Below are 14,527 nucleotides of genomic sequence, written 5' to 3'. Positions count from 1 at the left end.
TTTCAAAAGCATCACATTCCTGGCATTTTGTTTTCTATTGGCTCATAAGGTGAGACTCCTTAATTTAGCACAAATTAGACAGTAAATAATACCTCGAAGATGCATCTTGCTCTAGCTCCATCCTTCAGTAGATTGCCTTTTCTGCCTGGCTAAATTTTGTTCAATACGACTAGTGCAGCAAAATCCCACTTGTTAATGTGATTGGATAAGAAATGGTAAAAATTATCTTTTTGTACAGAAACCCAATTCTCTCTCTCCAAAAAAAAAAAAAAATTCCTCCTTACTCAGAGTAAATCAACTATTAATGAGCATTAAGGTGCAAAACACATGGCTATTTATGACCACCTTGTTTAACTCCAGAAAGCTGAAAACTGAAAATTTGGTTTCCATATAAACTTTAAACATTATTAACACAGAGAGGCACAAGAATAGCAAACCATATACGTTAAAAACATTCCATTTAGATAAACATTGAAGTTATGGGGATTTGATCAGATATTTATTGTGCACTCATTTGTAAAGTCTGTTTATGTGCATGAACTAATACTGACTGAAAAGGTTGAGGTCGAGTCCTTGCTGAAACTTACTCAGGCTTTTGCACACGGCCATGCAGTACTCCTCAGACTCAAAGTTGTTGCGGTTGCCAGCACAACCTCCATAGATGAAGCGCACACACTTTTTATGGTGAATGTCAAAGTGCCAGCGGGGCATAGAGGCACGGCACGGGCCTGTCTCCGCATCCATGGAGCAGACAGCTAACACGGGGAAAACAGTTAGTGTACTACATTGCACCAATACATATTTATACCAACTTAACCAACATCTCTCAGTCATTACAGTGTATTTACTACTAAATAATAACCAAACACCCAGATGGTTGTAACTAACCTTTAATCTCCTGGTAAGACATGTCATTGTCCTGGTTCTCAACAACCATGTCCTTGTCTTTCTTTCCGTCTTTCTCTTCACTCTCTCTGTCCTCATCTTCATCTTCATACACGTAGTGGTACTGGTCAACGTCGTCATCTCCCTGGTAATCCACATTCTTATCGTCATCTTCCTTCTGAGTTGGCTGTTCATCAATTACTGGCTCACTGTGAGGAGGATAAAATGTTTCAGTTTGTTTGACTCAGCAATTCTTTTGGCATGAATAATACAAATAAAGACTACAGAGGGCAAGGGGAGGGTGAGACGGCATGAAAAGGTGAAGACAAAGAGCAGAAAATTAAATACAAAAACAGGGGAAAAGGAGAAAAGTAGGTGAAAATGTAGGTGAGTTGCAAGAAAGCGCCACCCTGCCAACTATTAATTTTAATGTTTAACATGATGTTCAATATCATCCAATACCATAACTTTTTTTTTTTTTATTAAATTCTGAGCTTTAAAGTCCTTTTATCATCCTATTTCCTTTTTATTTATGTTTCCTGAAATGCCCATTAACATTTAGTGCTTCAGGCTGTTAAGCCTTCACCTCATCTGGGACGTACCGCTGAAGTCATGGTCACTGCACTCATCATTTCATAGATCGATAACTATTCAAGCAAGTCTACTTTTAACTGCATCATATAGCTACACTGCATTCTGGGGCTCGGAGTCCCAATGTACCAAAGTCTTCACTACTACTACTACATTGGATTTCTTATCAGTATTACGTTGAATGTTGCTGGATAATTATAAATATGAGACGTAAATGAGAAGTAAGTGACTATATTCTCATGTATGCTTGTGATTTTTGCATTAAGATCTATTAAAAATCACTGTAATGTTCTGGCAATAAAAAAGTGTTTTCATGTCAAATCAAAACAACATTGGGAAAATAATGAAAGTGCAACAAAATCTGATCGTATCACAAATGACTAGAAAAAAATTTCTTGTAGGTTCGGGTTTGACTCACAAATGCCAAAGACTCTCTAGCATAATTGTGATATGCAGTATCTCATACTGAACAACAAACTTTCACCTTTGCTTATTATGTCCTGTCAATGCTAAATTCAAGGATATTTAGAAAATCTACACACACTAGGAGAGAATTAGAAAATGATCACCTTTCCTCTACTACTACATCGTCCTCCTCATCATTGTCATCCTCATCATCATCATCCTGCACCTTGTCGCCATCATAATCCTCAGCAAAACCATCATCATCCTCATCATCATCTGTGTCTTCCTCCTGAGGAGCAATGGCAGTTGGAGTAGGCTCCTGAGCAGGAGAGGACAGGCAACAAACATATTCCGTGCCATAGAACTTGTCCACACCACAGGGTAGCAGCATGCCGTAGCTGTGCAGCACCATGTTCGCCTTCAAGCAAGCCTGAGAGAAGAATATACAAACGGAAAGAGCTTTAAAGAGTGATTAAGAACATCACACTCATTCACTGGTACACTCACACTTAACACTTTACTGAAGGTGGGTATGACAAAGGGAAAAAGCTAATATGAGAAACAAAACCATAACCCTAACCCTAACCCTAAGCATCATAGCAAACAACACTGCATGAGTTAGGAATAAATTCTGCATTTATAATCTTGTAGTCAACATAAAGAAAAATAAAAAAAGGAGAGTAGGCAAAAAATTAAGAGACATCTACACATTGGTCACTATATCTCTACTGAGTTCAAGAACCATTAAGTCAATGCTGATACTGGACACCTGCTCTCTAATCTGCTGCTACTGGCCTGCACAATGTATTAAATAAAAATAGTCTGAAATGAATCAAGGCAAAAAAACTTTGGATTATTTATTAAATTCTTGTTTCTACAATGGTGCAAAAATAAGGTATACATTATTTCCTTATCAAGTCTCTCTCTATGTCGTTATCTTTCCTGCATTACCAGTGGGTGTACACCAGATACTGAACAAAGTTGCTATATGGATTAAATCTGTGGCATCACATTAATCATCAGGCAGAAAAAATCGATATGGATTGTAACGTGATTTTGTACACATATGCATTCGCATACGTGTGCATTGTATGGAAAAAGTTTATGCGCTTTGAACATCCCATTCCCCATTTCAACTCTTCTAGGAAGATTCAGAAGTGTACTGGGGATTTGTGATCATACAGCCACAAAAGCATAAGAAAAGTCAGGTGTTAGAGAGGGTCATCAGTCCAATTCATTCCCAAACTGTTCAATAAGGTTGAGGTCAAAGCTCTATATCAGACCACACAAGATTTTCCACTGTATTCCATGTAAACCAAAGATTGAATACTAACAAGGCATCCAATTGGGAAGTGGTAGCTCACTGGATAAACTGTTGAACTTCAAATTGGAAGGTCATGGGTTCAAATCCCAATTCCACTAAGCTGCCACTGCTGGATCCTTGTGCGAAACCCTTAACCCTCAATTGCTCAGCTGCATAACTAGGTAACTGTCAATCGCTGTGGATAAAGTCGTCTGCCAAATTACATAAATCTAAGTATAAATTGTGTGTCTCCAACATTTTGGTAATAATTTGGAGAAAAACATGGCTTCCAATACTTTTGTCCATATAGTATATGTATGTAAATATCTACATTCCTACTCACCAGTGACAGTGAGGTGTATCTAAATGTAAAACAATAAAATAAAATAATGAAGCTAGGACTAACCCTGTAGCAGTAAAAGTGGAATTAGTAACCTGCACTGGTTTTGTAAGTTGCATTTATAAGATTGTATTGCTTGTGTTTCAGAAGCCTGTAACATGAGAGGACTAGGAATTAGCAGCTAAACAGATCTTCAAGCGCAAATGTGAGGATTTTAGTGTATCTGTTGTCCGTAGAGAGAAAAGAGGATACAGAGTGGTAAAAGCAATATAACCATTCAAAAATGTTCCTCAGCTTACCTCCTTTGCTTCCCCTTGCCACTGCTGATGATTGAGACACTTGTCCAAGCGCTCCTTATGGAAGAAGTGACACTTTGCTGGCACGAGGAGCACATCGCTCACAAAATCTCCAACTGCAAACATACACCATAAGAAATTGTGTATATATATATATATATATATATATATATATATATATATATATATATATATATATATATATATAAACTAACTTAACATGTCATTATGGAGGTGGAAGGTTCCCAACAACAACCTGTGCAGCTCTGGTGAATTCCATTCCCAGGATGATTAAGGCAGTGTTAGATAACAATGCTCACACAAAATATTTACACTTTGAACCTATTTTTGAGTTCACTAAAGATGTACTCACTTTTGTTGCCAGCTATTTGGCAATAATGACTGTATGTTGAGTTATTTTCAGAGGACAGTAAATCTGTACTGTTATACAAGCTGCACATTGACTATTCTAAAATATATCCGAGTTTCATGTCTATAGTATTGTTCCTTTAAAAGATGTAAAATGTACATACATTTAAACTTACCATTAAACAGTTCAGAAGGATGTCATGATCACATCACAATGGCATAAGTGTAATAAAACACTATAAAAAATAGCACATCATTTTGGTAGCACAACAAACCATTAAAGTGTGACTCATTTGTATAACTGCAGGGTTTTGTTGTGTGCTTTTCTTTGCATAATGGACCATTAATTTTGTTGGTGAACATTTCTGGCTATCACTAGCTATCAATCATGTGAAAAATAATCTTCCAAATTTTAAAACATTACACGTTTTGTAGTGAAAACTATTAGAGTCAGGCACAAACCAGTGTAATTACCCTTCAGGTGCTGAGAAACCTTCAGACATTTCTAGAGAAGAGACAGTGTGTCACCTCTCAAGGTAAAAGATGATGAGAGATGAGATATGGAGATATAGAGATGTACACAGGAAACACAAAGGAATAGATGCTCTCTGCTCGCCAAACAAAGAGAGAGGGAGGAGAGTGAGGGGGAGAGATGGTGTTTTGGAAAATGAGACGGTTGAGGGAAAGAAAATTCTACCACTGTCCCTCCAAATACACACACACACACACACACACACACACACACACACACACACACACACACACACACACACACACACACAAAATGCTCACACCTAAAAAAGCAGGGGTGGAAGAAAAAAAGCAGGGATGGCAGAATTATGTAAATTTGATTTGAAGTAAAAGTAGACTGTATCATGCCAAAATCCAACTCTTCAAAGTGGAAGTTTCCAGGCAAAAGTGAAATTTAGGTAAGGTTATAGCTTAAATGTATCTTTTCTCACATCTCTAATACTGTCAAAAGAAGATTTTCAGTCTATAGCAACTTGTTTCAAAGAGAGCCCGTTTAGATCCGATATATTGCCGTTTCAAGTAATCTAAGAGCACAAGGAATGTAATTTCAGCTGAAATTTGAGAATACCTGCATCCAATCGAGAGAATAGTGTAGAAATTTCAGCATTTATTATAAGTGGTCCCTCCATTTAAATGACTGAATGCAATGAAGCCAAAAAAATTTTTTTTTTTTTTTTACAAAAGGTTCTTCTATTTATAGCAGTTTGTAGATCTTGTAAACTAAGGATCATTCACTGAATCAATCTGCAGGTGTAGTACAAGGAAAAAATTGGTTATTAAGAGAGAAGCTGCAGGGGCTGTTAATGTCTATAGAAAACATTTAGCCCTGGGCTGAGACTTTGGACACCACAGTTTTATAGGTCTTTTTCCCTAAACTCTTTGTTGGTTGTAACTATGCAACTTTACCATTAGATTGAACTAGACTTGCTGCCCTTCCATTTACAGGAGGGTTAATAAGTATTTAGACAGTTATACAAGCTTTGTAATTTTTGTCGATGTATACCATTACAATGGGTTTGAAATGATCAAACAAGATTCCAACAACAGCTATTTAACCCCAGGCTATAGCACTGCCTTCACCGTGTTTTACAGGTTATGTATGTATTGGTTCATAACCTCTTCCTTTCCTTATTCATAATCTTCTCTATTCATCGGTCCTGCACAGGTCAATCTTGGATTCATGGGTCAAAATTCTTATTCCAGAACTAGGAAGGCTTTTTAGATGTTCTTCAGCAAGTCTAATCTGGCCTTCCTGCCCATGAGTGTTACCAGTGGTGTGCATCTTGAAGTTAACTCTCTTTAAATTCATGTCATGAAGGCATTTTTTGAATGTTGACTTTGACAGTGATTCACCTGCCTCCTCCAGAGTGTTCTAGACTCTGCTGGTTGTTGCGCCAAAAAAATTAAGAATTAAACAAATTCTTAAATTTCTTCTATCTCTGACAGGTCTGTTTTTACTTTTAATGCTTTTCCGTGACCTTTGGATACATCAGTAGTCCCAAGAACAACTGTCAAATGCAATTTAAACACTTCGAATCTCTTCTTAAGAATCTTACCAATCAGCTTGTTTTGCCAGGGGAAAATTAACTGCCCTTTTAAAAAATGCATTTAATTCCTAAATGTTTAATTCGATAGGTTTGTGGAACCCCTTCTGAAAGCTACATTTCTGTAAAAGTCTACATTTTATATTTTGAGTACGTTTGTTTGGTGAATCTCTCTCACAACACTATAAGCAGGTCCTTCAGGAGAGGTTTTCTCCTCACTGTGCTTTTATTGTTTTTTTTTGTCATTATGACCTCCATGATAAGCAACAGTGCCAACGGAGATACGGTTCTTCTGTAGTACCGTAAACAGAAAGAAAGTGTCAGCTGGTGTGTGCATTTTTTTTTTTTTTTTTTAGAAAGGCTCACTTCTTCTCAGCAGAAATTCTAGGCTAGACACTGCTAAATATTTTGGGGGCATTTCTTTACTACCAGGTGCTTAAGGATGGGATGGCCAAAAACAACTGGATAGCTGCATAGTAGAGCTATAGTCAAAAGGAAAAGAAAAGACAACCTCATGATAACATTTTGTCCTCATCAACTTCTAGAAACAAACAAATAAACTTAGGTGATGACTAATGGCCACAAGAGATTTTAAAATGCAAAACATCAAGAAAGAAGGTCTGACTACCTCTATAAAAGCAGAGCTTTCAGCAGTGTGGTATTTTTTAGCACTCTGGTATGTGTCTACATGGTAAAGACAAGAAATTCTTTATACAACATAAGGACCACAAAGGCCAAGATGAAGATGTTCCATCATTATGCACAGCACCATAAAAAAAAAAGAATGCCTCAAACCAACTATCAGGCATGATTGCGAAGGAAGAATTCAATTTCTTTGTGTGCACTTGTGTCCAAGACTAGCCTCTATTCTACCAGTTCGCATTCATCCTTCCCCTCATCCTTATCTTTATTTTCACTAGCAAGTTTAATCCAACCATCTCCTTAATGGTTAAAAGAACACATAAAGCAACCATGACCTTCTGTGCACTTTAAATCAAGATCTCAACTTTTGTTTACAGAGGATAAATGAATTCACAAAAATCCTGTTGAGACACGTCATTCCTCATCTTACAAATCATGCTCCTGTGTCAAAAGATGTCGATATCTGCACCTCTCCAGCACAGTATGCCTCGGACCACGTGACCCAGCCAAAGATACTCCCTGGGATGTGCACAAGCAAAATCACATCCACTTTTATCTCCAACCAAGCATGAGCATGCCCTTTACTGCGCATGCAACACACAGAATCACATTCCACAAAAATAATGCATGTATGCCCACGTAGTCAAATTTAAATTTCAACCCATTCAAAATATTCACTATTTTATTTAGCTTCTAACGTGTTTGCTGATTTGTGTTCAATAAGTATTCTGTAGAACCCATTGCATCTTTGCCGAGCTACTAATAAAGAGCTTCAAGCATTTAGATAAATTCTGATTTGTCCATGTCCAGGTTATCGAATGACATAGGGAAAAGTGTCAAAAATGCTAACTGGAGTATAGGAATTATTAGAGCTTCAAATCAAAGGATCCTGTATGAAATTGAAGGTGTATATACTGTTCATTGAGGGAAATTGTCCACAGCAGTTGCAGGTTGAAGGCTAGACAAGAGACCATGTGGTAGAATACCCAGTAAGCACTCCAAGACTCATCATTTAAATTGTGAATGGATGTGTACGTGTGGCTAAAAGTTGAGCAGCACTAGTCAATCACACTCTGAAACCCAACTAATGCACTGTCAATTCTTTACACACACACACACACACAAAACCAAATGGGCATTTTATGTAGCCTCTAAGTGTCAGACCATTTCACAGTCCATAGTTAGCACTATCGGTTTTTTCCGCTCTCCAGCACCACAACTCAAATCGGTCAAAGAAAATCGATCAAGAAAAGAGTACAGATGAAGGACAAGGTATTTCTATCATGTGGATACTTTTGAAGTTTATAATTATTTTACTATAACTAATTGAAGTGTAGTCATGCATTGCTGAGACACACCTGCACATTTTGTTTATATGTATTATGTCCTCTGAGAATGATTTACATTTTCTCTTCTTTTTTCCCCCCAGACTTTGTTTACAATAATGTGATGCATTGTTTGTGAAGGCTGGTTAAAAATGGAGAAGAAATGGCAGTTTGATGCAAACAAATTTTGGTGCATAGTCTCAGGTCACTGACATCCTGAAGATGTCAGTGAGCATAGTCATCGTTAAAACACAGCCTTTTGGGGGTTTCAAAAAGTGTTTGATAACTTCAGGGACACTTACTCTGAAGATGTGTGCCAAAGTTGGTTTTAAAAAAAAAAAAAAAAAAAAAAAAAAAAAAAAAAAAAGACTACAATATTTTAAAAAGTTTTCAGATAGAGAACAGTCTAATTATGAAGCATATGATATACTGAACTTGGCTCAAACAAGAAAATCCAGGGATGTTTGTCTTTTAAATGATGGGCAAAAGTGATCGTCATAAATATACTTCAAGTCAAGTTTATTTCTATAGCGCTTTTCACAACAGACATTGTCTCAAAGCAGCTTTACAGAATTGAACAGTCAAGGTGAATGGTGTGCATTTATCCCTTATGAGCAGCTGTGGCGACTGTGGCAAGGAAAAACGCCCTTAGATGTTATGAGGAAGAAACCTTGAGAGGAACCACACTCAAAAGGGGAACCCATCCTCATTTGGGTGATATCAAGAGTGTGATCATAAATCTTTCAACAATACAGAACACTGGAGAGTGAGAACTAACATGAGTACTGGAGTATAAGATTATAAGTAATGTTCTTTCTACAGTCTTATATAGTCATTATGGTTATAAAACTAGGAGCTACTGAGCAACTCATAAAATTGCTCAACATTCTCCATGCCAGAGCCTTTAAACACTCCAGGAGGTCCAATGTCAAAACCACACATGTAGTGAGATCCAATTGGCACTGGTACGTCTCTAGATGGTACGGGATGTTTGCGAGTTCGGCATCTACTTCTTTAAAGGCCCACAATCTTCATGAGGTGGGACGTGACTGGAGCTGGCCAAACCTCAAGATGCCTCGGGATGGGAAGTATCAAATTTGACCCAATGTAATAAGAGTTGGCAGCACTTGACCCGTATCTGGTAAGAATGTTCCTTAGACCCTCCCTAAGTTGTGTGCCAAATTTCACAACTTTTTTGCCAAATAGTTCTATGGGGTGAACCTTCTATATACTGGCACCATCACCCTAGCCAACAAACGAAGAGAAAAGGGTTGAACAAAAATAGGGTGATCACCTAATAATAAATATAGTCAAAAATGACTTGAATTGAAGCTAGTTCTCACCAAGCTGTTTTGTAAAGTCCTGATAAAACCCAAAGTTCTTGAAGAACAATGTGATTGGCCAGCTAAAAATAAATGGATAGATGGATGGGTGGATGAAAAGATGGATGATTGTAGGACTGTTTGTTTTTTTTATGTTTTGTTGTTTGTTTGTTTTTTATTAAAAACACCTTTGTTAATTGAAGCCATAATAAGAATTCAACTTAAACCATGAGGCTCAATATTTTGTCAAACTGTGAAAAATAAGGCCTATTGTATAAGGATGTCCAAGCACAACCGAACTGACACTGCTTGCCCTGCATTATTGCTTAATCTAACTTTTTGGTTTAGAAGTTGGTGAAGAAGTATATAATAGTATGCAGTTATAAACTGTAGCAATACATTTATATATTTATGACTCACCCAAGCATTTGTATGGGACCACAGTGTGAGCTTGAGACTTGCACTGTTTCTTTCCTTTCTTGCACCAGTTCTCAATCTTGACTGGTTGGTTGGCTTCCAGAACATTTGTGATTTCCAGTTTGGGGTACATCTATCAGAAAAGCGAGAGAAACATTTTAACATCATCAGCGGTCAATGAGGCATGCCTGACTATTTTTATATCCTTTTGTGAAACACCACAAAAAGGTTCGCAATAAAAAGCCATATAAATGTACACCAAGCAAGGTTTACCATGACAGAATGTGCTGTCGAACTAAAATAAAGCACATCGTGATTGTGCAATAGGTGCAGCAGAGTGACTGTTACCACCCTTATGTGTAATGTGTTTTGTAAAGCAGTGCAGCTTGAAGTGTGTCCTTTTAATTATACCAAAACATTAAGACAACGAATACAATTTATTATTATTTTTATTATTACCTATATTATAGCCAAGATAAACAGCTGATCCCCCACCATCATCTCATCATCTAATATTACTGAAAAAACACAAATTGCAATCGAAAACCAGATAGCATAAAAACCTTTGTCCTGATGACTATCCTATGCCAGAAAACTTTACCAATCAGTGTGACTGTTTATTATGTATAGAAAGAGAGAGAGAGAGAGAGAGAGAGAGAGAGAGAGAGAGAGAGAGAGAGAGAGAGAGAGAGAGAGAGAGAGAGAGAGAGAGAGAGAACAAAGAAAGTAAATGCCCCTGTGTTGCCTTGCATTTGTGACAGATAAAATAAATAAATAAAAAAAAGTGTGCCAACCTGTTGTGGCAACTCAAGAGAATATGTGTGCTTAACAAAAAAGAATTATCTAACCACATATTTAGACTGAACTCCATCCATGAAAAGAAGCAGCTACGCTTTTCCTCAAACCCAATCTATACTGCATAAAAGAACGGGCAGAGACTTTCTTCCAGCACTCCCTGTTATAGTAGTATTTCTACAGAGCATTAATCCTAAACAACTAACTCACCTCCTGACAGTATTCCAGCACACCCTCCTTGTTTTTAATGCAGCTCTTGGTCCCAGAAGGGTCCGGCTCCCATTGACCTGTCTGCGTGTTGACGTGCATGTTGAGTTTCCCACAATACATAGCCACTTGAGGCTCCGCCACCGCAAAGCCGGCTCCTGGGTTAGCTGCTAATGCCTGTGCAGGACAAGAGAAAAAACAGAAAAGACAAAGATGCGTTAATACATAAATGTCTCTCTAATCTTTACCCTTTGGACAAAAACAAAAAAAACACATCTGTTCAATCCTATGAGCCTTTAAAGAAGCAGAATCAGAAATACTAATAGAATTGCAAATATATATTGCTTTACCCTTCAGTAGCTAACACCACCTTGGGGTCAAATAACAACATTGATTTTTCTTCCTCCAACACTAGTCATCAACAGAAATTTCACATGATAAGACCACATGCTTTTTTTGGGCAAGTTCACCATCAAAGTCAAGGCCTGCCATAGTTCAGTGCAGATTTAAAAAAAAATAAATTCAGGATTTGAGAGCGGCAGTCTCCGACAAATCCCACGGCAAAGATTTTAGGTCAAGCAGTAGAAAAAGCTAGGAAAGCTCTTACTGATTATTATACTGACTAAAATCGTTTCAGCGCTTGTAAAGAGATTCTAAAATGATAGTTTATGGTACAGTTTGATTACTGTTCACTTTTTAAATACAGTTTAAATTAAGGCTGCAACAACTAATCAATAAAATCTACAATGAAATTCGTTGTCAAAGAATGCCGTTATGGATTATTTGGGCTGCTAAAGTTACGGGTTAGCGTGACTATAAGATAACACAGCCGCTTGCAAAATGCCAGAGAGTACAGGTCAGGCGGCAGCAGGAAAAATTGTGTGTCCCAAGTCACGGATGAAGGCGAAACTTCAGCACAATGAGCAAAAACTGTATAGTCCTCATAAAAAAATGGTGTAGTTTAATGAAGCACTATTGTGTAAACCGTTTTTGTTTGTAACTTCGGGACAGTCGCACTGGATCTGTTCTGTCGTGCCTTGCGAGCATCAGGTTACGGAATCAGTTTGCTTGGATTAAATTAAGACGGTGCGAACAAACACTAAATCTAAAAGCAGCAAACGATAAAAATGTTTTGTCACTGTTGTGGTTTTCAGCTAATCTTTATGCATTTGTACACCAATTAGCCACACCTGTTATCTTGCTGCATTTCTCTGTTCCATTCTCTTTTTATAGCATTTGTCTACTTCATCTATCCGTTTTCAAACGTCATGTACTGTGGCTTTAATATATGTTCAAATGCTTGTTTTCAATGTTTGCATATTTAATTCATGCATATAAATAAATAAATTATACAAAATTACATCTATTGTATATTCTAGACGCTTGAACAAAATGTTTGTATTTCTTAAACAAAAATTGTCAAAATAATATATTTTATATAGATTTTTACCCATGGTTGTCAAATTGCCATCTGTAATTATCATTAAAAACAATAAAAAAAATGTTGATTTACACAAATTGCATCACCTTGTATACACAAATGCTGTGTTTTGTTTATGTTTTTTTACAGAAAGAAACAACCCAGTATGAGTAAATTGGTTGAAGGAGAAACCCCCCATGCACTGCTCCACAAGCAGCCATTATAAAATTTATAAAGTGCAAAAATTAAAGATAGTTCAACTAAATTTGTGGCTTTTGCATTTTTAAATACATGTTTATATACAGTTATAATAAAATATATACAAAACATCTAATTAAGGAGAAAAATCCACTTAAGCGATTAAAAAAAATGTCAGATTAATCGATTTTTTAAATAATTGTTAGTTACAGCTCTGGTTTAAACAATGTACTGTCAGTATATATGATCCTATGCTTTATGACTGTACAAAAATACACCAATGACACAAAAATGTAAATATCAGGTTTTAAGGTTTGGTGTGTGTTGTAAGTTCTAGCAGGAAAGGCATTGTAATCCTATAGAACATGATTGAATATACCGTTGTACATGGGTTGAAGAGTAGATATTTTTTCATTGAGGGACACGTTTGAAACCAAGACGTTTATAATATTTATTTACATCAGCCAACCTTAAAATCTTACAGGGGCATCAGGGACAACAAGAAATATGATGCTAAACCAAATTTTCCCTCATCACCGAGCCCCTGGGGGTGAGGTCCTAATTAGAATTCTCAAGATTCACATGAATCTTCAAGCGATCATCAAAATAGGCCTTATTTCCTGTTTTGCAGCTTCCCCAGCAAATTTTTTTTGCATGTTACAGACTAACACTTTTGATTATCAAAAACCTTTTCATAACTTTCATCAGGAATAGTCTGAAGTTTATCTGAGGCAACTGGTTAAGACTGAACCAGAAATTGGCTGTGTGAAAACTCTAATATATATATATATATATATATATATATATATATATATATATATATATATATATCTGTCAAAAAAGACCCTAGGTTTGAACAAGGGATCTTTAATCAATCATCAAATGATGTAAAAGTTATAGGCAGAATTTTACCTTGAACATGTGATCCATAGTGACATAAGTCAATTGACTTATGGCATAATGGCAGTATGGTCAAGCAGCAAGCCAGATTTCACATCAATTTACAGCACAATTCAAGGGCTGCCATATTCATCAAGCTAATAATAATAATAATAATAATAATAATAATAATAATAGGAACACAAACAACAATATGGCTCCAGCACATTTTGTTTTTACTCCCTAATAACAAACATAAACAGCAGATAAGGTGCTTAAACCCTAATTATGAGTAACAGAATACCAACAGTCACTATAACAATTATAAAAATACAGAAAATCACTGAGTCAGCCTTTAGGCACTTGAATTCCACATTTCTCAGTTACTGAAAGTGTGCATGTCTACTGGCTTTCCTAGAACCTTCTAGCATGTGCTAAAGCAGACTCTATTCAAACAGCTTTCCCAAGAGACACACCATGTATTTAAATAAAGATATATATAAAATTACACAGTTCATTTACAATTTCTTGACTAATGTCCCCAGAAGAAATAGTCTGAATGAGTCTGTGCCAACTGGTTTAAGGTTAGCTCATGACATGTATGAAACTGCTTACTGCTTTAATGTTTATGCTCTGCCATGTGTGTTTTGTTTGTTACGGTTTATGTCCCGTCCCCCGCATCAAGTAATTGGTTGTGTATCCATCTCCTCTAAACAATGTATTCTTTAGTATTTTGCCCTCCTCAGTCCATACCACGTCTCATCTCCATTTTTTTATTCCTTGTTCTTGATCTTGTTTTGGTTTCACATTCGCGTTCTTGTTTTGCTTTAGTCTTGTGGAGAGCCGATCGCCCGACCTGTGTATGATTTTAGATCTCGATTTGTAGATTTTTGCCTGCCCGTTAAATAAAGCTGTTAACTCACGTCGGAGACTGCTTACATGACACTGACACGAAAATGGAAACAGTGATTAAAATACAGGCTTTTTTAATCACTCGTTTTTGATCATTATTGTAATCATCAATCACTATCACTAAATAACTGTAAAGTGTCACATAT

The 14,527-nt window shown here is 36.6% G+C and overlaps 1 protein-coding gene across 4 annotated transcripts in view; it reads right to left on the bottom strand.

Moving 5' to 3' along the window:
* Positions 1 to 14,527, bottom strand: part of aplp2 (amyloid beta (A4) precursor-like protein 2) — a 53,508-nt gene that overhangs the window by 18,999 nt on the left and 19,982 nt on the right. For all 4 annotated transcript variants that reach the window (XM_046864095.1, XM_046864093.1, XM_046864096.1 and 1 more), the window contains exons 2-7: positions 10,976 to 11,149; positions 9,974 to 10,103; positions 3,824 to 3,936; positions 2,046 to 2,311; positions 889 to 1,094; positions 588 to 755 (exon numbers count right to left, since the gene is read on the bottom strand). In XM_046864095.1, the coding sequence (XP_046720051.1) occupies positions 588 to 755; positions 889 to 1,094; positions 2,046 to 2,311; positions 3,824 to 3,936; positions 9,974 to 10,103; positions 10,976 to 11,149 (1,057 nt within the window). The remainder of the gene's footprint in view (positions 1 to 587; positions 756 to 888; positions 1,095 to 2,045; positions 2,312 to 3,823; positions 3,937 to 9,973; positions 10,104 to 10,975; positions 11,150 to 14,527) is intronic.

This window comes from Silurus meridionalis, chromosome 13 (assembly GCF_014805685.1).
Source record: "Silurus meridionalis isolate SWU-2019-XX chromosome 13, ASM1480568v1, whole genome shotgun sequence".
NCBI classification, from domain to species: domain Eukaryota; kingdom Metazoa; phylum Chordata; class Actinopteri; order Siluriformes; family Siluridae; genus Silurus; species Silurus meridionalis.
The sequence above is the reverse complement of the archived record's forward strand: the minus strand, read 5'-3'. Positions and strand labels throughout refer to the sequence as shown.